Genomic DNA, 24,459 nt, shown 5'->3' with positions numbered 1-24,459 from the left:
TCTGGTGGTCTTTGGGGGTCCCGAATTCGAGCATAACACTGTCTCGCTGTTGCTGAGGCTGGCTTTGAATCAGTGATCTTCCTGTCTTAGCCTCAGAATCTCTGGGATTACAGGCATGTGCCACCGTGCCCGGCAAAAAAGAAAAATATAATTTGTATGGCATAATCATACTTAGTTTTTAGGTAGCATAGCTAAGTATACTATAAATGTTCCATAAACACTGGGTATTATTAGGGTTGGGTGTATAGCTCAGTGGCAAATCACTTACCTAGTAGGTATGAGGCTTTGAGTTTAATCCCAGCACCATGAAACAAACAAAAAACAAACCACTGGGCTGGAGTATAGAGTTGGTAGAGTATTTGCCTTGCAAGCACTGTGGTTCAGTCCCCAGCACCACAAACAAAAAACCCAAACTTTTTAGTTATTATGACTAACTAGTTTGATTAATAGCTGATATATTATAATAACTAATATATAATATTTTATATTTATTAGCTATTTTTGAAAGTATTTTTCTTTAGTTGTAGATGAACACAGTGACTTTATTTTATTTATTCATTTTTATGTGGTGCTGAGGATCAAACCCAGAGCCTCACATGTCCTAGGCGAGCACTCTACCTCTGAGTCATAACCTCTGCCCTAGATATTTGTTTTTCTTTTATTTGTCTCACTGTGTTGCCTAGTCTTGCCTCAAAATCCTGGGCTTAAGTGATCCTCCTGCCTCAGCATCCCTGGTAGCTGGGATTATAGGCATGTGCCACTGCACCCAGCTTATAGTATTTCATATTAATATATTTATTGATACTATAGTTTTATTTATTTATTTTTTAATTTTTAATATTTATTTTTTAGTTTTTGGCAGACACAACATCTTTGTTTGTATGTGGTGCTGAGGATTGAACCCGGGCCGCACGCATGCCAGGCGAGCGCACTACCATTTGAGCCACATCCCCAGCCCAATACTATAGTTTTAAATATGCAAATTTGTATACTTTCATATAGTTTCAAAATACATATTGTACAGTATTGTATAACTACAATGTGCATTTTATCTATTACATAGACATTTATATACTAATTATTCACCTCAAAATTTAGCATCTTATTCTCAGCATCTTTAAAGAAAATGTGGTATATATACACAATGGAATATTACTCAGCAATAAAAGAGAATAAAATCATGGCATTTGCAGGTAAATGGATGGAGCTGGCGAATATATAATGCTAAGTGAAGTTAGCCAATCCCAAAAAACCAAATGCCGGATGTTTTCTCTGATATAAAGAGGCTGATTTACTATGGGGTTGGGAGGGGAAGGATTAGATTCAGTATGGGAGCATGGGAGGATCAGATGAACTCTAGATAGGGCAAAGGGGTGAGAGGGGAAGGGAGGGGACATGGGGGTAAAAAAGATGGTGGAATGAGATAGATATCATTACCCTAAGTACATTATGAAGACACAAATGGTGTGAATATACTTTGTATATAGCCAGAGATATAAAAACTTGTGTTCTACATGTGTAATATGAATCATAATGCATTCTGCTGTCATATATAACAAATTTAAAAAATTTAGCACCTTAAAGTAGCAATAATTTATTTTCCCCAAATGTATGTTATTATGAATCCAAGCACAGCCTATGCCATACTTGTGGCTCAGGGTATCTCACAAAGGCTGTAATCAAGGTGTTGGCTGGGGTTGCAGACATCTCAAGGCCCAACCAACTGACAGTAGATTCACTTCCAAGTTTACTCATGGCTTTTGGCAGGCCTGAGGTTCCTAACTGCTGGCTGGAGACCTCAGTTCCTGGCCATGTAGGCATCTCTCTAAAGTGGCTCACTGCTCAGCAACAAGTTTTGTTCAGAGCAAACAAGCAAGCAAGAGAGGGAGAGCACCAAAGACAGAAGCCAGAGTCTTTGTGTAACCTAACCTTAGAAGTGACATCCTATCACTTCTGCTGTATTCTGTTTGCCAGTAGTCCCCAAATCCAGTCCACTATCAACGAGAGTATTTCACAAAGGGGAGAGAATGAAAACAGGGAACACTGGGGGCCATCTTGGAGGCTGCCTAGCACATATAGTATTAAAAAATATATATATATATATATGCATATATATACATATATATATATTTGTTATATAAATGGGCTGATATAACTATATTACCTATTATTATTTATTAATAGTTTTAGGTACACTGAACTTTCCTGGGATTTTTTTCATATTCTCAAATTCTAGTTTCTCTATCTGGTTTTTCTTGGGGGCAGGGTGTGGAGTGGAGATGAAAAGATAGGGACTTCCCTTTCTTAAATTAATTTCTAATATTTGTCCTATTTTGTCTATAGCCAGTCTTATCAGAGCTTTTAAAGTTTTTGTTGTTGCTGCTGATGGTTCTGTTTCAGGAACTGTAACAGAATCCTGAATCTAGATTAAATATTTTACATTTGCACAATCAAGTGAGAATGGATGTAATAGTGCACGACTGATCAGCAGTGCCATCAGAAAATTTACACAAAGCAAAATGATAATCCCAGTCCAGTGGAGCCTGGAATGTGCCAGGTAATTCCTCTACCACAGAACTACATCTATAGCTCTTTTAAAATTTTATTTCGAGACAGGGTCTCACTAAGTTGCTGAGGCTGATCTTGAACTGCTATCCTCTTGCCTCTTGAGTAGCTGAGATTATAGGTGTGATCTACCATACCTTGTACCTATTTTCTTTTGTTCTATTACCTTCAGATCACTTTAATACACTGCTTACTCGTTCCACTTGCAACAGTTCCCTGTGTACTCTCAAATTGCTTACTTTACTAAAACTTTATCCTGTACCCCCTTTTTATTAAGTTTTTGAATGTTTATACTTTAGAAATGGAAAGTTACTGTTTCAAGTCTTCATCTCCACTCAATTCCAGTGACTATATTTTAGTTCTCATATGTTAACCATTATGTCAGCTGGTAATGGGTAAGACTTAAACTCTGCCATCAAGGAATTTGCAGATGAATACAGATTAAAGATATGTAAAAGAGTTTAATAAAGATGATCCTGAGATTATAAAAATAAACAAAGGACTCGGTAGAGGGAATGATTAACTCTTTAGGAGCAGAGGAATCAGGAAAGGTTTTGGGGAGGAGATAACATCTAGGCTGGATTTTGAAGGAGAAACAAATTTTCCCTAGCCCTGGTTTTCTGAGAACATATGCCTACTGGCATCTAAGTCCTTATTTTGCATTTGGCTGTTACTATTTCTTTGCTTCATCTCTCTACACATACTGCTCCCTCTACTCCTCCCCCACCTCATACAACCCTCCTCTCATATTTTTCCTTCCTTTTATGGGAATTTTTTTTGTGTGTTAGCCCCTGGATTTAATTTAGTTGGATTGGAGTGTAGTAATGTTTCTGTACATTTGCCCAGAGGCCTTCAGCTAATGGGTGTATTCTTTATAGGCTAATAAACAGATGAATAAAGCCAGCCTGCTGTCTTCCCATCTCTGTCTCCCTTGTTTTTCTTTGCATTTTACCCATTTTCCACAGAACTTTAAAAAAAAAAAAAAGTTTTCTGGTTAACTCAAACATAAATTGCCTTTATTTTTTTTAAAATTTTTTAGTTTTATTGATTTTTTTTTAAATACACGACAGTGGAATGCATTACCATAGATTGCCTTTATTAAGTCACTTCTATACCTGCCAGTCAGTTCCACAGAGGGCTTTTCTTTTACTGGAAATGTGTTCTCTTCACACAGAAGATGTAGCCTATGTGGAATGGGAATATGAACTATTGCCCAAGGAGTTCATCCCAAGTCATAGAGAGTCTCCGAAAATTATAGGCTTATATCTCTAGATGGCATTTTCTCATTTCTGGCCATTGACTTTGACTTGATGTAATTAAATGATAAGCTGATGGTGTAATACAACAGAGCTGACCAGATCACCCTGACATAAGTAAATCTGAAGCTCTTATGAGCTTGAACATCCAAGCTTGGACTTCGAAAACAAATGGGGAATTGTGTTAGAAGAAAGGGAACACCGTCACAGTGACCAGGAAGAAATTAACCAAACTAAATTACCCTGAACAAACTGGATGTTTTTTTTTGTTGTTGTTTGTTTGTTTTCAGATTGGAGGAATCCAGGGATTGAACCCAAGGGCATTTAACCACTGAGCAACATCCCCAGCCCTTTTTATTTTTATTTTTATTTTTTTTTTAATTTTGAGAGACAGAGTCTCACTAAGTTGCTGAGGCTCATCTGGAAGTTGAGATCCTTCTGAGTCACTGGTATTACAGATGTGTGCCACTGTGTATCCCAACCTGGGATTTTTTTTTTTTTTTTTTTTTTTTTTGTGGCAGTACTGAAGATTGAACCCAGGATCTTACACACTGAGCTACATCCCAGCCCTTTTTATTTTTAGTTTTAGACAGGGTCTTGCTAAGTTGCCCAGGCTGGCCTTGAATCTGGAATCCTCCTGCCTCAGCCTCCAGAGTCCCTGGGATTACCCTGGGATTACAGACGTGTACCACTGTGCCTGGCAACAAACTGGATTCTTGAAAGTCAATGAAGCCCCCAAACATATAGCTGTTCTGATTTTCTGTGTCTCCCTGCCTTCTAAGGTGTTGCTTTCCTCCCTCATCGCTTTCCTTTGGCCTTGCTCTGAACATTCTGTTCTCATTTTCACTGCCCTAGCTTTCAGACTTCCTCCTAAGACCCCAGGAGATGGTCCCCTCCTACTGCCTGGGGAGGCTTTCCTAAACTATAGTCTCTAGCTAGGCCAGCACATTGAGGTCATTGCTCTCCCTGCCAAACGATTGGCCTGAGTTCAGTTTCCCCATCTGTCTAAGCTTTATGGAAAACATGATTGTTGCTCTAGGCTCTCTAGTCTATGTCATCTTAACTCTGCTTTGCATCCGCTTTTCCCCCCTCCCCCCCACACCCCCTGCCTCAACCTTTTCTCTCCCTCTCTTCAAACTATAATCACATCTGTTTTCTAGCCTCTGCCCCCTCACTATGGACCAGATGGAAGAAGGGCAAGTTCTGGGTCAAGCAGATCAGGAAGAGCTGGGTTTTCTTTTTTGTTGTGTTGTTGTTTGTTTGTTATTTTAATATTTATTTTTTAGTTGTAGTTGGACACAATACTTTTATTTTATTTATTTATATTTATGTAGTGCTGAGGATTGAATCCAGGGCCTTGCACATTCTAGTCTGGTGCTCTACCACTGAGCCATGAATCCAGCCCAAGAGTTGGGTTTGTACTCGTATTTGTTCTGGGAACTGACCAGAATCCATGTATCTCAGAGATGCAACACTTAGGCCTCCCTCAGAGGGGCCAGAAGTGCTTATGGCGTGCAATTTGCTTATTTCTGACTATTTTCATTGCTTTCTCTACCTCCTTTCTCCTTTCTAACCAAGCACCTACCTTCCTTTCTTTTTTCCATCATTTATTTTTTTCTTCTAGTCTGTAATTTATTTGTACTATTTGATCTCTATCTACAGTCTAATTTATCTTGTCAGGGTGCTATATAACATACACTAAAGGAGCTAGCAGGTGACTTGAAATTGAGGATATTTCTATTGCTTATAAAGCCAAACATTCCACAACGTTAAGTTTCTGTAACTCAAGTCCACTTCTTCCAATGTGGAAATGTTTTAGTGGTTTAACCATGTTCTCTATGAAGGAGAGCAAATATAAAATCTTTTTTAAATTCCTGGATCAGAGAGAATGTTGTCAGCATATTATATGATCTGAGAAAAAATACTGATAGAAAATAAGTAGAATGAACTTGACTCCCAATTTTCTTTAGGCTTTTTAAGGCATTTTGTTTTTTAAATTTCAGAAACTAAGATTCTTAGCACAAGTCTAAACAAAGTCAAAGACAAAATAAGACTGGCTCCTCTCATGGAGCTCCTCCACATTTGAAAAGGATTTGGACAGTTCTGAATGCTTCAACTTTTTATAACTCCAAGATAACCAGACTTTCTCTTGGACAAACCTCATGTGGTGTCTGTGTTTGCTTGGATGTGAGAATAAATAGGGTATCCCCAAAGGGAAAAACAAGAGCCTGTATGTGTGAGTCAAGAAAGAGGCAAAGAAGAAAAAGAAGTACAGAGATACAAAGGGATGTGCTGAAGAGATGAATATTAAAAAGACACACACACATACATATACACAAACACACACACACACAAAAAAAAGAAAGAAAAACATATAAAACAAATAAAAAAGAATAGAGTTGAGTGTTGTGGTGCACACTTATAATTCCAGTAATTTGGGAGACTGAGGTAGGAGGATCACAAGTTTGAAGCCAGCCTCAGGAACTTAGAGAGCCTCTGTCTCAAAGTAAAATAATAAAGGTTGAGGATGTGACTAAGTGGTGGGAGGCTTCTGGGTTCAATCCCCAGTACCAACAAGTAAATAAATAATAAAAAAGAAAAAAGAGAGGAATGGAGGAATGATTCAAATATGGAAGAAAGAGACACAGAAATAAAGTCTGCTAATGTGCAATAAAACACCCCAAGAATGAGAGGGGACTATTAAGGTAAAAAGGAACCCACAGAGTAAAGGAAGATTGGGCCAGACAGTAAGAGGGAAAAAAAGCGGATGGAAGAGGCATACATGAGTGTGGGCCAGCTCTTCTAGGGAGCAGCAAGATCTCTCACCAGTGTGGTCATAACCTTTGGAATGAGGGTGTGAGTGACTACAAATTCCCTTCTCCCTTCTCATTCCAGCCTTATTGTAACACTGCATTCTGGGCCTCTAGCCTGGCTTTCTCTCTCTCCTTTTCCCTCTCCCTCATCTCATTGTTTCAGACTAGGCCAAATCTGAAGTCCTTCCCAGGGCGTGGCTCTGTTCATCTTACTCTCCAGCCAAAGTAGAACAGTGTGAGGACAGAGACACAGCCGCCAAAGGACTCGGTGGAGAGAGCAGAGAGCGGAGCACCATAGACAGTGAGTTGTTCCATTATAAAACTCTGTATAGACAGAGGGATTGTGTGTGCATTGTGTGTGTATGCGTGTGTGTGTGTGTGTACTGAAAGGCTGTAGAGGGGAAGTGGGGAATGCTGCTGAACTTAGAATTGAGCAGACTCCCAAATTATCATGGAATTCCAAAAAGAGGAGTAACCAGGATGAGCAGATGACACAAAGAAGACAGAGATATACAAAAAGAAGCTTAGATATTAGGGGTGAAAAAGGCTATGGGGTTTGGCAAAGAATGGACTATTTAGAGTACAAAAATTCCTCTGAAAATTGGATGCAGTGTCCCAGCATCTACAAATCCAGTTACTTGGGAAGCTGAAGCAGGAGGAGTGCTTAAGCCCAGGAGTTTGAGGCCAGACTGGGCAACGTGGTGAGACTTAGTCTCAAAGAAAAAGAAATTCTGCTAATTTGGTAGAAAAGAGTAGTAAGAGGGACTAACAGTAAATTACCAAACAACAGATCAGATTTGAGGGAGAAATAAATGTTGTATGAAAGATAATAAAAGAGAGAAAGGGTTTGAGTCAAAGAGAAACCAAGAAAGCTCCTGGGAAGACAAGAAACCAGCTACTGAGGTGCCTTTTCCTGGGGCAAAATGTCAGTGTGTCCCTGAGCACCACCCTCTCTACTCTTCCCACTACCCCACCAGATATGCTGCTCTTTGGCCCCAAAGCGCTGCTGTTTCTCACTGCACTCATCATCACATCTGGTGAGTCCTTATTTTTATTCTTCTCTCCCCCAAAATGTCAGCTTCCTAGCTCTATCTATATGAGGAGCTGCGTTTTAGAAGGTGGAATGGGCCAAGATTAAAGGGGACTGAGAGGAGACATGCCTGACATTGAGTTCTAGAACTGCTTTAAATTAAAGAGAAGGAAACAACAGATTTTGTGTCAAATTAGAAAGGGCAGGAATGTGACCAGAGATGACCTTCCACTGGGAAAAGATAGCCTGAACCTAGGAAACTAGGGTGAAATTATGATGCACACAATTGCTTATTACCATTAAAAGGTCGTCACACACAGATACAGAAGTAAACAAACACCTGAAGAAAAAGAAGCTAATATACAAATATATACACAAATTTATAGAGACTATATAATAAGAAAATGAACAAGATTTAAATCCTAAAGAAAACTGGTGGGAATGTATACACCGATACCTAACATCTGCATGAACAGTTATAGAAATAGATTCACATGCATGCAAGAAACAGATAGACACCTACACTCAAAAGAAAAAAACGATCTTCATAGATTTTCGCAGAATCTAGCTAAATGATTGGTCACAAAAAGTAACCCTGGACTTTAAAGAAATACCATTCTATTTTTCCCCCCTTATTCTACCAGATAGAGACTGAGAAAGTAATTTTTCTGCCTTGTTCAATAGGGTGGCAATGGAAGGCTGTGGGGCTAGAAAGGCTGCTGGACCCCCTTGTGCAAAAGAACCCTTCCTGGCTGGGCATGAAGAAAAGAGAACATTCTGATTCAGGGCATTTTCTCAGGAACTTGCCTTTCTAGATTGTTTCTATTTCTATCAGTTTTGTGCATAGCACTAGTAGTCTGAGCAATTTTGTGTTGAGCTTAGGGGAATAAATTAAAGATCATACTCAACCATTTCTATATCGGGTTCTGGTTCACTTCATGAAAGCCTTATGGGGCATACAGTGGGAGTCATTCATATCTCCTTTCTTCTTCCTTCCTGCAGAATGGATAACTCTGGGGGTCGATGGTCAACGAGGAGGTAGGTGAAGCCTTGAATATGGGCTGTATTGGGGTTTTTATCAGGATAATATAGATGAACAGTTAAAGAATCTGGTATAATCCCAGCAGCTCAGGAGACTGAGGCAGGAGGATCACAAGGTCAAAGTCAGCCTCAGCAATTTAGCGAGGTCCTAAGCAAGTTAGTGACACCTTGTCTCAAAATAAAAAATAAAAGGGCTGGGTATGTGGCTAAGTGGTTAAGAACCCCTGGGTTCAATCCCCAGTACCAGGAAAAAAAAAAAAAAAAAAAAAGAATCTGTCCTGGGGGCGGGGAATGCATTGCCAAGGCATAAGAAACAGGATCTAATTCACCAGCTTCCACAATCTTATAATTTTATTCATGAAAACCTTCTTTTTTTTTCCCACTGCTGAAACATCTTTCCCAATAATTTTCTATGCCCATCTCTTCTCTTTCCTTTCCACTCTCCTCTACAGATCTCTTATCTAACTCAAGAAAGTACTCATTACCCTTCAATCCTTGTGGAAAACATTATTATTATTATTTATTTTATTTTATTTTATTTTTTGCTCTGAGGGTTGAATCCAGGGTGCTTTACCATTGAGCTACATCCCAGCCCTTTTCATTATTTATTTATTTAATTTTATTTTTTGAAACAGGGTCTTGCTAAATTGCTGAGGCTGGCCTGGAACTTAACGATTAATTTTTTATTTTAAGACAGGATCTCACTAAATTACTTAGGGCCTCATGAAATTGCTGAGGCTGATACTGAACTCAATTCTCCTGCCTTAGCCTCCGGAGTCACTAGGATTACAGTTCTGTGACACCAGGCCCAGCAAGAAAACATTCTCTTTTTTATTTTCCAGAGCTGGGGATTGAACCCAGGTCCTTATACATGCTAGACAAGTGCTCTAGCATTGACCTACATCCCTAGGTCTATTTTTTTGTTTGTTACTTTTTGTTTATTTGTTTGTTTATGATTTGGGAAGGATATTTATTTATTTATGTGGCACTGGGAATTGAATCAGAGCCTTGAGCCTGCTACTTGAGCATTCTATCACTAAGCTACACCCACAGCCCCCAGAAAGCATTATTCTATCCACATAATAGTGGAAAAACTAAAATGCAAAAACAGGGCAAGAAATCTTTGCAGTTCTATGGTGAAAATATGGCACAACTGGACAGGACTCAAAAGTTTTGGTTCCTAAAGGACTCTTCCTTCAATCTGATTAAGGAAATTCCACCCTGCCTCAAAGCTTTTGACATGATTCTAATTTATCACCTTATTTTTCCCAGCCCATGAGGGCTAGAGAATAGAACACTGAAATATATAGTCTACCAATGAGTCATAAAATCAATTTAGTGGGTCACAACTGGTATTTTTTTTTTTAACAACTTAAGGTAAACTAAATGTATCAGAATTTATTATTTGTGTTTTGTAAGAGTAAAGCATTATTTTACAAAAGTTGTTTCAGGTTTACATTTTTGTATACAGGGCCCGTATAATATATATTTCTTGCTGAAAGTACTGATACTGAAGATAAAAATATAGAAATAAACTTTCTTCCTGTTATTGGTAAAAATATCTGAGTTGCTAAGTTTTTGAATGAGATAGCACTAGTAAAATTAAAACTCTGAGTCGATTTCTCTAGGGCGGTAAGGACCAGTCCTGTCTTATGACTTTAGGATTCTTTTCTAACATAAAAAGTATAAGTTATGATGAAAATTTCTAAGGATTCCTTTTCAGAGAACTTCATGAAACCTAGAGTAAGGATTTCACAGTGGTAGCTCATGAAAAAGTTGGTTTAACTGCAAAATATACAGAAAAGCAGTACTCTGCCCTGAAAACCAAAGGACAGACCATGCTCTTAAACTCTTCCCTCCGGTGGCTTCACTCTACTTATGTGTGTGTCTAGACTGGAATGTAGAGAAGCCTCTGGAGAAAGGGAGAAAGTGGGTTGAAACTGGGCTCCACCTTTGAGAGGCTCCATCTGCCTCTCAAAATCTGTAGAATGATGTGGGTTAGTGATAATATTTCAAATATCCTGTGATAGCTGGGCCCAGTGGTGCATACATATAATCCAAGAAACTGGATAGGTTGAGGCAGGAGGATGCAAGTTTGAGGACAGTCTAGTCTCAGCAATTTAGCAAGACCCTGTCTCAAAATAAAAAATATAAAGGACTGGGGATGGAGCTCTGTGGTAGAAATCCTCTGGGATAAATCCCTAGTACCAAGACAAAAAAAAAGAAAAGAAAAAATCCTGTGATATTGGAACAGACATGGATTCCTTTCATCAAAATTTGTTCTGAAAGAAGAAAGCTTTTTCTGAATATTAACAAGGCTCAGGGCTGAGGGTGTAGCTCAGGTATAGAGTGCTTGCTTAGTTTATGAGAGATCCTGTTCAATACTTAGCAACAGGCACAAAAAAAGATGCTTATCAGATCGGATAAATTTCTATCTGTCTTATCTGAAGTTTACAGAAAAAAAGAATGAGATAACCAGAAGAAATGCTTATGAAATGCTTTATTTGTATTTTTCCTCCTTACAATTATCAACAACTCTGACGTGCTTTATTAAAACAAACAACAACAACAAAAAAACATTGATTCTTCTGGATATGGTGGTGTATGCCTATAATCCTAGGAACTCCCAAGCCTGAGACAGGAGGATTGCAAATTCAAGGCCAGCCTGGGCAACTTTGTGAGACTCTGGTCTTAAAATAAGAAAATAAAAAGAACTGGGGATGTAGGTCAATGGGAAATCTTCCCTGGGTGCAATCCCCAGTACCCCACAACCCCCCCTCAAAAAAAAAAATTAAAAAGTCAAAGCAAACTTTGTGAATTTGCTGACCTCTAGTGGACAGAATAGATTATGACTATGAACTATTCAAACAATTCCAGATGGAACATTTGCTAAATACAGTATTTAAAAGTTATTTGCCAAGGGCTGGGATTGTGGCTCAGAGCAGTGGTAGAGCGCTTGTCTAGCATGTTCTAGGCATTGGGTTTGATCCTCAGCACGATGTAAAAATGGCTAAATAAAATAAAGGTATAAAAAATGTGGTATCTGCTTTAAAAAAAAATGTTAAAAAAAAAGTTATTTGCCAAGATGGCAGATTTTAGATGCTCTTTTCTCCCTCTCTCTCCCCACCACATACACACCTACACAGTAACTATGTAAGAATATAGACATAATTAATTTGCTTGACTGTAGTATTATTTCACTTTGTGAATATATATCAAAAACATTTGTGGCTGGGGCTGGGGCTCAGTGGTAGAGCACTTACCTAGCACATGTGAGGCACTGAGTTCCATCCTCAGCACCACATAACAAACAAATAAATAAATAAATGTATTAAAAACACATAATTTGTACACTTAATACAAATATATACATTTTTTTTTCCAAATATATACATTTAAAAACAAAGCAAAGGGCTAGATGGGGGCTCAGTGGTAGAGTGATTGCCTAGCATGTGTGAGGCACTGGGTTTGAATCTCATTACCACATATAAATAAAAAATAAAGGTCCATTGACATCTTAAAAAAAGCAAAATGTTGGGCTTGGGGTATGGTTCAGTGGTAGAGCCCTTGTCTAGCATGAATGATAATAAATGAAAATCTTAAATTGGGCATGGTGGTCCATGCTTATAATCCCAGCTACTCAGGAGACTGAAGCAGAAAGATTGAAAGTTCAGGTGAGGCCAGCCTCTGCAACTTGGCGAGATTTTCTGTCTCAAAATAAAAAGTAATTACATATAAGAGGTTGTGAGGGGAATGGGAAAAAAATAAGGAGAGAAATGAATTACAGTAGATGGGGTAGAGAGAGAAGATGGGAGGGGAGGGGAGGGGGGATAGTAGAGGATAGGAAAGGTAGCAGAATACAACAGTTACTATTATGGCATTATGTAAAAATGTGGATGTGTAACCGATGTGATTCTGCAATCTTTGTAATGTTTTGAATAAACAATAAAAAAAATCAAAATAAAAAGTAAAAAGGGCTGGGGATGTTGCTCAGTGGTAGAACACCTTTGGATTTATTCCCAGGAAAAAGGAAGAAGAAAGTTAATTTAAAAATGAGACAAATGAACATTGCCTTGCACATGTGAGGTACTGGGTTCGATCCTCAGCACCACATAAAAATAAATAAAGATATTGTGTCCATATAAAAAGAAGATCTTTTTTTTTTTTAAATGAAACATTAGAACTGCTTTTTTGGTTGCTATTTTTTGTTTTTTGCTTTTAATGTAAAGACAGTAGGCTAAGAACATAGTTCAGAGGTAAAATATGTATTTAGCATGTACAAGGCTCTATGTTCAATCTACAACACCAAATAATAAGAATAATAGAAAAGACAATTTGTTTTTAAAAGCACTATTATTTAAAATCCCAGATATAGTTTTCTCAGTATTTCCTAATAGAATCCACCCAAAGATCTGGACCATTTTTATTTCCTCTCTTCCTGCCTTTAATTTTCCGATGATCAAATGCAAAGAGTTGTCTACTAACATTGGCATCTCCCACCCCCTCTCTCATTTCTGAGCACCAGAAAATCATCACCACCATCTTTTGTAGGCACTCTGTATAATAGCATTATCAGCAAATTCATATCAAAATTATAAATGTTGGGATGGAGGTATAGCTTAGTGGTAGAATTTGTGCTTAGCAAAGAGATCATCAATCCATTGTAATTATTATAGGCAGATAAAGAAAAACAATTTGGGGGATACTTAACCATGTATTGGTGTTGTGCTTGATAATGTCATTTATTGGAAGTGCAAGTGTAGAGGGAGCCAGAGAGTGCTCAAAAAATGTTTTCTGATTTTCTTTCAGATGATGTGACTCCAGAAACATTCACAGAAGATCCCAGTAAGCTATCCACCCCACTGTTTTTTTGTTTTGGTTTGTTTTATTTTGGTTTTTTTTTTTTTTTTTTTGTAACTTTCTTGCTATCATATTGGGAATACAAGGATTGAGGATAATGTCTGACCAAAAAACAAACAAACAAAAACAAAAACAAACAAACAAAAAACTTGGTGGGCACTGTGTGCTCACCCAGACTAGAGCTCTCTTGTCTTTTTTTTTTTTTTTTTTTTTTTTGGTGCCCAGATTGAACCCAGGGGCACTCATCCATTGAGCCCCTAGCCCCAGCCCTATTTTGTATTTTATTTAGAGACAGGGTTTCACTGAGTTGAGTTGCTTAGCTCCTCACTGTTGCTGAAGCTGGCTTTTGAACTCACAATCATCCTGCCTCAGCCTCTCACAATTCTCCTGCCTCAGCCTCTCAAGCTGCTGGGATTACAGGTATACACCACTGAGCCTGGCTCTTGCCTATCTTAGAAGCCACCATTGCAGTAAAAATATTCAGTCTTATTACCTCTTCCATTTCTTTCTTTACCCAAGAGTCCACATGTCCTCATTTTTATCCTTCTCATCACCTTTTAGATAATCATCCCCTTTATCCTGCTTCTGGTAGATACTTTTTTCACCTGCATTTTTCATTCCCTGTTTTGTACCTTTGCAGATCTGGTGAATGAACCTTCAACAGATGAAACTGGTAAGTTTCACTGAAGTTCTTAAAAAAGGCATGATTTGCCAAGAGTGTAATCCCACATGCCTGTAATCCTAGCTACTGAGGAGGCTGAGGCAGGAGGATCGAAAGTTTGAGATCAGCCTTACCAACTTAGACCCTTAACAACAACAACAAAAAAGTCTGAGGATGCTGCTTTATGGTAAAGCACCTGGGTCCAGTCCCCAATACCAAAAGAAGAAGAGAAAGAAAACTCTGATTCATGCTGTTGTTAAAAATATTCCAGATCTTGAACGGATCTTGAATTCTTAAATTAATGCTACATTTTAAGCTCTAAATAAAGGGGTTGTGGGAGTGTTCAGTGACCATGGGATAAAAGAAATCGATAGTCCTTTAAAAAGTGGAACAAAATGAACTAATAGCTAAATAAGGCTTAGATAATAATACAAGCATTCAAAAATTAATATAATGTCAACAGGAGCAATATTCTTCAAAAGATATTCCCAATTAACTTTATAAATTCTATTCCCTTGGACATCATACACAAAGGCAGCAGTAGTCCTGACCTTGCCCTCTGTTCTTCCTTTTCCTACTCTCCCTTACCCCTTGCATTTCAAAGTCCTCCTCACAACTGCTGTTTTCTGCCTTTTCAGTTTTGGCTGATATGGAGCCTTCCACAGATGAACTGGGTGAGTTCAGATCTGGGATCCCAGGGCCGTGAGGGCCATTCTGGATTTTCCCTAGAGCCCATTATGGGAGGCAGTGCAGCTGCTGAAGGATCCTAAATAGATGACAGCATATGTAGCATGTTCTTCCATTAGGCCAATTTAAATTAATGACAGTTTGAACCCATAATGAGCAGAAACTGCTGTTGGCTATACAAAGTACCAAGATGTGATCTTTCTCTCAAAGTTTCCAAGGCTAAGTGAGACAAGAGACAAATATAGAAACAAACTTTTGGGAGGATAAATGAAGTTTTCTAGAAGGAATCCTCGAACCCCCCCCCTCCCCCCTTTTTTTTGGTACCAGGGATTGAACCCAGGGGCATTTAATCACTGATCCACATTCCCAGGCCTTTTTATATATTATTTTGAGACAGAATCTTGCAAAGTCACTTAGGGCCTCCCTAAATAGCTGAGGCTGGCTTTGAACTAATGATCCTCCTGCCTCAGTCTATCTAACTGCTGGATTAGAGGTATATGGCATCACATCTGGCTTGAACTAAACCTTGAAAGAAGAATTGGAACAAGATAAAACAGTCAAGGAGGTGTCATTCCAATGAGGGGGTACCAACAACATGTTCTAAGATGTGAAAACAAAATGGACTTTAAATCAGGTGTGGTGCTCAGGCTTCCTTCCTAGCTATTCAGAAGGTTGAGGCAGGCCAGCTGCAGTGGCATGTTATGTAGGAGACTTTGGAGTCTGAGGCAAGAAGATCTCAAGTTCAAGGTCAGACTCATTAATGAGACATTATCCCAAAATAAAAAGGGCTGGGCATGTAGCTCTGTATAGAGCATCCCTGGGGTCAATCCTCTTTACTCCCCACCACGCCCCCTTCAAAAAAAAAAAATGAAGCTGGAACATTGTTTGAGCACAAGAATTGGAGGCCAACCTGGGCAACACAGCAAGATCCTGTCTCAAAAACAAACAAACAAAAAACACAAAAACACCAGAGCTGTGGGTGTCGATTAATGGTGGATGACTTGCCTAGCACATGAGGTCCTGGGTTCAATCCCTAGGAAAAAAGAGACTGAGAAAAGAAAAACACAGTTGAGTTTTTAGTACATGAGGGAAACTGAGGGTTTTTGTTTATTTGTTTGCCACACTGGCGATTGAGCCCAGCTCTACCACTGAGCTAAATCCTCATTCCTTTTTATTTTTTATTTTGAGAAGGGAGGCTCACTAAATTGTCCAGGCTGGACTTGAATTTGTGATTGTCCTGTTTTAGCTTCCTGAAAAGCTGGGATTATGGGTGTGGGCCACCACAGGGCGGGTGGAAACTGAGTTTTTTAAATAATGAGGGGCAAGGAACAGTGGTAGGTAGTAAGACAAGGAGATAGAAGATAGTTGTTTTTATTTGTTTGTTTGTTTTTTTCCTTTCTGGTCTTGGAGAGTAAGCAAAACTTCCATCATTAAGCTACATCCCCATTCTGGAAAAGAGGATGGTTAAAATGATGTTCAGTTTTCTAAATGTGGTTATTGAGTGGTTGGTGGTACCATAACTGAAAACCAACTCAAATTGGAGAAGGAAAAGATAATAAGTGAGTTTAAGATATGTTGAATTTGAAGAATCTTTAAAAAATTCAGTAACACTTCCATAAAATGGTGATTGAATCTTTAGATTTGGGGTTTAAGAGTGAGATCTGGGCTAGAAACAGGGTTTGAAATTATCAGCACAGACCTGCTTTAACCTTGGGGTAAATGATATCAGCTATCACACATCCTAGTCAATCTCTCTCTCTGATTTTTTTTTTTTTTAATAGTAAGGATTGAATCCAGGGGCACTTTACTACTGAGCTACATCTCATTTTTATTTATTTATTTTTTTTGTTTGGAGACAAGGTCTCACTAAATTGCTAAGGCTGTCCTGGAACTTGCAGTCTCCTGCCTTAGCCTCCTATATCTCTGGAATTATAGGCCTGGGCCATCACGCCCTGTGGGAAAAGTCTTTGGGAGAGTTAAATAGAAAGGATACATGGTGGTGCATGCCTGTAATCTCAGCACTCAGGGGACCGAGACAGGAGTATCACAAGTTCCAGGACAGCCTCAGCAATTTAGCTAGTCCCTAAATAATTTATCAAGACCTTGTCTCAAAATAAAAAGTAAAAAGGGTGGGGATGTGGCTCAGTGGTTAAGCACCCCTGGATTCAATCCCTGGTACCAGAGAGGGGGGGAAAAAAAAGGACATTTTTTCCCCAAAAGCTCCCTGAATAGTGTATCCCCTCAACCACATCTAAGTCCTTGACCTGTTGTCCATTCTGAAAACTAGCCTGTATCAAGCTTGCACCAGGACAGGTTTGGCTATAAATACAACCTTTGCTATTTTTTATCCAAACAGCTTTTATCAAAGAATCCATGATAATGTCTTTAATCTATAGAAAATAGACCTAAGAATGAGGAGGAGCTTCTACAGGATAATATGTTTTCTCCTTAGCTCTAAGTTAAAGCACTTCTGGGGATATGGCTCTTTGCCTTGCGCTCCTACAAAATTTGTCTCTTATCTCTAGATATGGTGGTGTGCACGTATAGTTCTAGCCAATGGGGAAACTGAGGCAGAAGGATCCCTTGACCTCAAGGGTTTGAGGCCAGCCTATTCAAAATAGTGAACACTCCTCCATTTAAAAAACTATATATATATATATATATATACACACACACACATATATACATATATATACATATACACACACACACATATATATAGTGAATATATATATAATGAAATTCTCAACTCTTCAGAAGAGAAAGGGGAAAGGCATAATTTCAATTTATTTCCTAAATCTCTTCCATCATGTGGATCAAAGCAGCCCAATAGGGGTTTTCTTTCAGAAGTTGCTAAGAGTTATTAACTTGTGGATGAGGTGGCACACACCTGTGATCCCAATAGTGGAAGGATTAAGCAGGAGAATCTCAAGTTGGAGGCCATGCTGGGCAATTCAGCCACACCCTGTCTCAAAGTATAATTTGTTTGTTTGTGGTGTTGGGGCTCAAACCCAGGGCCTTATGCATGCAAGGTCAGCACTCTACCAACTGAGCTATATACCCTCAAAGAACAATTTTAAAAGTGCAGGAGATGTAGCTCAGTGGTAGAGTGCCCCTGGGTTCCAAACCCAGTACCAGGGAGGGAAAAAAAGATTTATTAACTCATTTGTTCCCTATTTATGAGTATTACAAGTGGGTTCCAAGAGAGGCAGCATGACAGTTACAGAAGTCCTGACTTCTAGAAATGGTAATAACTAAATAAAGTTTCTGCCTTCCAGCCTCACCCAGTGATAAAAATACCACCACAGGTATGATCATTTCTTGCATGTTTTTTATTTTTTTTTCTGAAGCTCTTTTTCTTTCTATGGATTCCTTTCTTTCTTGTTTAATTCCAATTCTTCCTCAAAGAATTGCTTAATTCCAATTCTTCCTCAAAGAATATTTTTAATGCTCTTCACTCCCCCCCACCTTTATTAACTCAGCTTTTATGTACTTATTTTCAAAATGGATTCCTGTCCTAAAAGTCACAAAGAAGAGACTGCTGTTGAATGGTCTCAAAACCACTCTTTCTGTACATTACCTTTGGACTTTATTTGGTGATTAAGGGATTGGGAAATAAAATCAATTTGTCAATTTACCATAGACAACATGGTTAAAATTGCTTTCCGTAGATGGGCCTAGCTGTGCTTGCCTATAATCCCAGGGACTTGGGAGGCTGAGTAGGAGGATCACAGTTTAAGGTCAGCCTTGGAAATTTAGGGAGATCTTGTCTAAAAATTTTAAAAATGTTAAAAAGGGGGGGCACGTAACTCAGTGGTAGAGCACTTGCCTAGCATGAAGCCCTGGGTTTGAGCCCCAGTAGTGCAAAAAAGAAAAGTGCTTTCCTTAATTTCTTGATAAGTCTCTTCTACAACTAGGGTTGAAATCAGCTAGAACAGAGATATAATGACTTTAATTCTTGAATTAAGAATTCTCATTCTTCAGAATGAGATCATCAACATTTCAGTTTAATATTTCATATTGCTACATAGATAATCCTAAAAAAGTCTTCTTTTTATAAAAACTTTCCCTTAGAGGATTTTGTTTCTCTATTTTTGTATGGACCACTTATTAAATTAAAGGGCTAGAAAAAGACATTTTTTCTTAGAATAGTTGTCAGAAATTATTTTATCCACCTCTTCTTTGAGGTAGGGAAGCACCTAAATTTCATTTTAGTCAGTTTCCTTTTGCTCTGCTTTTGGTAAGCAGGAAGGACAGCCCCCAATTTATAATGATCCTCTATAGAAACTACTCTGTATTTTTTCCCTATTCTATATTCTTCCCCAGCTCTTTAATCCTTCATTTATACAACTTCTATTTGGACCTCCCTATTTTTTGTGTGTGTTGGATCTCTTCAGAGTGCCGGGATGAGAAATTTGCTTGTACAAGACTCTACTCTGTCCATCGACCAGTCAAGCAATGCGTTCATCAGGTCTGCTTCACCAGGTAAAGGAACCCAGAATGCCCAGACAGCAGCTTCCATGGTAGTCTTTTTGTGTCAGTAACTATTTAATAAGTACTCACTAAGGAACTGCATCATTTGATGGCGCAGGTGTTTTTAGCATAACTCTTCTAGCTATTCCTGAAGGTGCTGGCTGAACCTCTGGGTTGAGGTATACAAGCACAGGCCAACTAATAGATGTCAGAAGATAAGTGAAGGTGAAAGCTGAATAAAAAGAGGGTCATAAAGGAAACACTGGCATGTTGGATTTATTACCTGATTGAAAGATGCTAAAGCAAAAGACTTAGATATGAAGGTAGAAAATGGAAAGGAGCAGTGGACTTGACTCTAGGTGGAAAGTGTCAGTAGGAAGAGGAATTAGCCTGTTGCAGTGGTGCCTGTAATCACAGCTACTGGTGAGGCTGGATCAGGATCATTCTAAGTTCTGGTCTGGCAACTTAGCCAGACCCTGTCTCAAAGTAAAAATTAAAAAGAAGTGGGGATGTAGCTCAGTGTTGGAGTACCCCTGGATTCAATTCCCAGTACGGGAAAGAAAAGTAAAGTAGGAAGGAAAGAAAGAAAATTAATATCATTCCATTACCTGCATTCTTCTGAAGGGTAGTCATCTGAAATACCTAAGGAAATGTAGATGGGGGAGGCTAGATAGGGGAAAGTGGGAACTACAGAGTTGAAGAGCAGCCTAGGCCAAAGTTAGTTCTTCCCCTCAAGACTTTATTCTCTCTCTTTCCTTGACCATGATACTGGATGTTGCAGTTTACGACGTATGTACATCATCAACAATGAGATCTGCTCCCGTCTTGTTTGTAAGGAACATGAAGTTATGAAAGGTAAGTTGACATCTGGATGTTTAATGGGGACGAATGATTATGAGAGAGGTAAGTAGGATCATGATCCAAGATCCAAGGATTGGTTTGGAGGAGGACTCTGGCCCTAGGCTTTAGCTTTTATCAGCCCCTAATAGAAGTTTCCCTAAATAAACAATCTAAGTAAAGCAGTGTACTTAATACAAATACAGACCTACAAAAGTACCCCTAGATCCTTTCCCATTTAAATGGCAGTCCCCCCAGTTTCTCTTATATAGACAGTTTTTTAAAGCTCTGTTTTAAAGGTCAACCACTGGGATTCTAGGGAAAGGGCCAATTCAGCAATCACAGATAATATGCTCTTCTAGTCAATGGCCAAGTTCATAGCTCTTTAAGGAAAACACACATACACACATACACACACTCTAGTGTGGAGACAGTAAGGTTTGGATGGGGTATATAAAACAGATAGCATGATGGTACACATCTGTGATTCCAGTAGCTGGGGAGGCTGAGGCAGGAGGATCTAAAGTTCAAAGCCAGTCTCAGCAACTTAGTGAAAACCTGTCTCAAAAAATAAAAAGGGCTGGAAGTGGTGGCACTCTCCTGTAATCCCAGCATCTTGGAAGGCTGAGAAAGGAGAATTACAAGTTCAAAGCCAGCCTCATCAAAAAGCAAGGTGCTAAGCAACTCAGACCTTGTCTCTAAATAAAATACAAAATAGGACTGGTGATGTGGCTCAGTGGTCAAGTGCTCCTGAGTTCAAATGCCCTTGAATTCAATCCCTGGTACCAAAAAATATAAATAAATAAATAAATAAATAAATAAATAAAGGACTGGAGGTGTGGTTCAGTGGTTAAGCATCACTGTGTCCAATCCCTAGTACCCTCCAGAAAAAGGAACATTAAGAAATTGGCTATCTTATAAACAGTTCACCAATTCCAGGAACCATTTACATTGCTTCTTGAGAAATTTAAGAAGTAGAGAAAGGCAGAAAGATGTTATAAAAACAATTTTGCAAGGGTCCTAAACGTGTGGTTTTAGACCATGCTTGGTGAGAGTAAACATACTTCTCACCTTCCCCATGGACAGCCCCAAATGATGGCTGTGGTTGGTGACAACACCACAGACACAGCACTTCTGACTCAGCAGCCTGCTCTGCACTGAGTTCTTGAGTAAGAGCTGTAGTTAACTTCGCTGAAGGAAACTTGCTGCTTGCCCCCATTGGCTTTGTGCAAGCCACCTGCAAGGGAAGCACCTTGAGATTGAGGATGAGTATTTGGGACTCTAGGCACTTTCAAGTATCTCAGGGGAGTAACTAAAGTTAGCTATTTGCACATAGTAAACACCTAAAAGTGGAATGAATGATTGGACCTCATTTTCCTACTTACTCGATCCATGACTAGAATTGGAAGCTGGGTATATAAAGGAAACTAACATTTATTGGGGTGCTAGGAACTTTGCATACTTATTTCATTTTAACACAAGCTGTTAAGATAGGTATTTTAATGCTCATTCTACAAAAAGAATACTGAGGTTCATAAGTTAAGGAACTTTCTAGTAAGTGATAAATAACCAGTAAGTGGCAGAGCTGAGGCTTCAACCCACCAGGTCTTTTTCTCTTCAACATTTTTTACTACATCTCATTGCACAGCCTTTTCTTTCCCTTAAAACAAGAGCCCTTGTTATCTTCCAGAATTCTCCTCTCACTCTCTGCTTCTCCTCTAGATGAACTTTGCCGTCAGATGGCAGGTCTGCCCCCAAGGCGACTCCGTCGCTCCAACTACTTCCGACTTCCTCCCTGTGAAGATGTGAATTTGCAGAAACTCAATGGTCTGTGATCATCAAGGAAGAAAAAAGAAGAAAGAATGTGTGGGTGAGAGGAAGGGGGAATTTCGTCTTCTACACCACTGTCAGCTAACCCATAGACATGAGAATTTCTTAAACCTGTCCCTTTGCAATATCCAGCTTTTGCCCCTATTCCCTAATTTTTGACCAAGACTGATAACATTTATCTCATTTTTCAGTACTTAAAACACAATACCTATATTATTGCAGTTTTGTTGCTTCCCAATATCTTAGGCATAGTAGATAAACATGACTTATATTCAAACATTCTATATACAATTCTGGAAAGAATAAACTTTAGGTTAATGATCTATTTGGAAGGACTGGGGATGTAGCTCAATGGCAGAGCTTGCTTAGCATGTGCAAGGTCTCGAGTTTGATTCCCAGAACTGCAAAAAATAAAATAAATAGTAATAATAATCTCTGTCTGTGTGTGCATGTGTATTTGTGTGTGTGCGTGTGTGTGTAATGCTGGCTATTGAACCCAGGGCCTCTCAAATACTGGGCAAGTGCTTTACCATTAAGCTCCAGGCCCAGCCTGTATGTTAATAATCTCAATTATTAGATCTGTTGGAAATAGACCTTAGGGTAGAAGAAGCCATCTTTGTCTACTTTGGCTAACCATAGAACTTCATTTATTTTCCTTCCAAGACCTCATCATCATTTACATATTCTTCTTTACTCATTTTTACTATTTTGCCTGGATTGTCCTAATTTTGCCTGTCAGGTCTTCTTGGTGAAAAAGATCATGGTAACTTTTGTAGTCCTGAAAGTCCTAGAATTTTGTAGACTCAAGATTCTCCCAACAGAACCAAAAATCATATATATAATTCTAATAGCAATACAGAAAGACCCAAAATGTTATCTTCTGCTAAGTGCAGAGTCTGGAGTTAAAAGAGAAGATTGTGCTAGTTACAGAACTTGGGCTTATAATTCTCTATTCAATTTTTTCATCCAGTTGTTCAGTCAAGGAGTAGTGTTGGAAAATAGGTTTACTTATTCATTTGTGATAGTACTGGGGTTAGCTTGCTTACACAAAGCAAACTAGACAACTTAATGTGAAACCATACCATTGACCTGAGTTTCCTTGAGTTGTGCTACTTCTTTCATCCTTAACACCAAGTGCAAAAATAGAGCTTATTGTGCAAAAGGAAATTCTAGAATATTCTGGCTTCGAGCCTAAGAAGAACATTCATATCTGAATTTTTTTGTGTGCTAGTTATTGAACCAGGAATGCTTTGCCATTTAGCTATATACCCAACTCTTCATTTTGAGACAAAGTCTTTGTAAGTGGATGAGGACCTTGCTAAGTTGCTGAAGCCAGTCTCAAACTTGCTATCCTCCTGCCTCAGCCTCCCAAAGTCACGGGGATTACAGGCTTATGCCATCGCACTGGGGTCAGATCTGAATTTTAATAGGCAGAAAGCTTACCTGAAGTTTAAAATGAAAGAAACCCACAATTTCTTGTCCTGGCCTTAGAAATAGGATGAATCTTTAGATAAGTCATTTTCCTTCATTAGGTCCTGGTCTAATTTCCTCACTTTAAAATGAGAAGGCTGAATTTCTGTTAGTTCTAAGGCATTAGTTCTATGATTTTCTGACATAAATGTATTATTTATGTTTTTCAAAGTCTAGATGCAGTCTAATTTACAAGTATGTCTGCTTTATCCTAAATATTGACAGTAGTCCACAATGCAATACAATCAAATCCTACCCTCCTACCCCTGTGCTAGAGATTAAACCCATGGCCCCAAGCATGTTGTTAGACAAGTGCTTTACCACTGAGCTATACCTCCAGGCTCCTCAAATTCCATTCTAATAAGTGACAAACTATATATTGTGAACCCTTGGGTCTGAATAACTAAATAACTTTCCAGAAAAATCAATGGAATTCAATAGGAATTAGGGGAGAAGAAGTTACATATGACTCTAGAGGTTGAATTCCCTTCATACTGTCAAGAAAACTAGCTAAATGAGGGTTGGATTCTTGCTGTTAAGAAACAATTTAGTTTAATGGGATTTGTACACCTTATCGAAGAGAAATGTAAGAAAACCTCAAGGTATGCAATCTGTATTCCACCATAGTCTCTAGAATTAAAGTGTCCTTGTCCAGACAGACATAGTAAGTGTATATTGTAGTCACTACAGAGAAACCTCCTGGGCATAGAGTTTACAAAAATCATCTTAAGAATCTCTTCATAGGGTAGGGTTGTAGCTCAGTGGTAGTCCTTACCTAACATTAATGGAAGCCCTGGATTCAATCCTTAGCACCACAATCAATTAATCAAACAAACCCAAAATCTCTTCATGAGACTGCAAATTCAAAGTAATGTTAAGGAGACGAAAAGGTTAGTTATCCCATTTGATCAATGCTTATTGTATATATGTACTGAA

The 24,459-nt window shown here is 38.7% G+C and overlaps 1 protein-coding gene across 1 annotated transcript; it reads left to right on the top strand.

Moving 5' to 3' along the window:
- The first annotated feature begins 6,857 nt into the window (after positions 1 to 6,857).
- On the top strand, positions 6,858 to 22,347 carry Mfap5 (microfibril associated protein 5). The gene is made up of 10 exons (XM_076854112.1): positions 6,858 to 6,935; positions 7,612 to 7,671; positions 8,667 to 8,702; positions 13,515 to 13,550; positions 14,206 to 14,238; positions 14,865 to 14,900; positions 18,192 to 18,221; positions 19,311 to 19,398; positions 20,168 to 20,241; positions 21,946 to 22,347. The coding sequence occupies exons 2-10, from the start codon at positions 7,614 to 7,616 to the stop codon at positions 22,056 to 22,058; spliced, it is 504 nt and encodes a 167-aa protein (XP_076710227.1). The 5' UTR covers positions 6,858 to 6,935; positions 7,612 to 7,613; the 3' UTR covers positions 22,059 to 22,347.
- Positions 22,348 to 24,459: the final 2,112 nt, after the last annotated feature.

Source organism: Callospermophilus lateralis, chromosome 4, assembly GCF_048772815.1.
Source record: "Callospermophilus lateralis isolate mCalLat2 chromosome 4, mCalLat2.hap1, whole genome shotgun sequence".
NCBI classification, from domain to species: Eukaryota; Metazoa; Chordata; class Mammalia; order Rodentia; family Sciuridae; genus Callospermophilus; species Callospermophilus lateralis.
The sequence above is the reverse complement of the archived record's forward strand: the minus strand, read 5'-3'. Positions and strand labels throughout refer to the sequence as shown.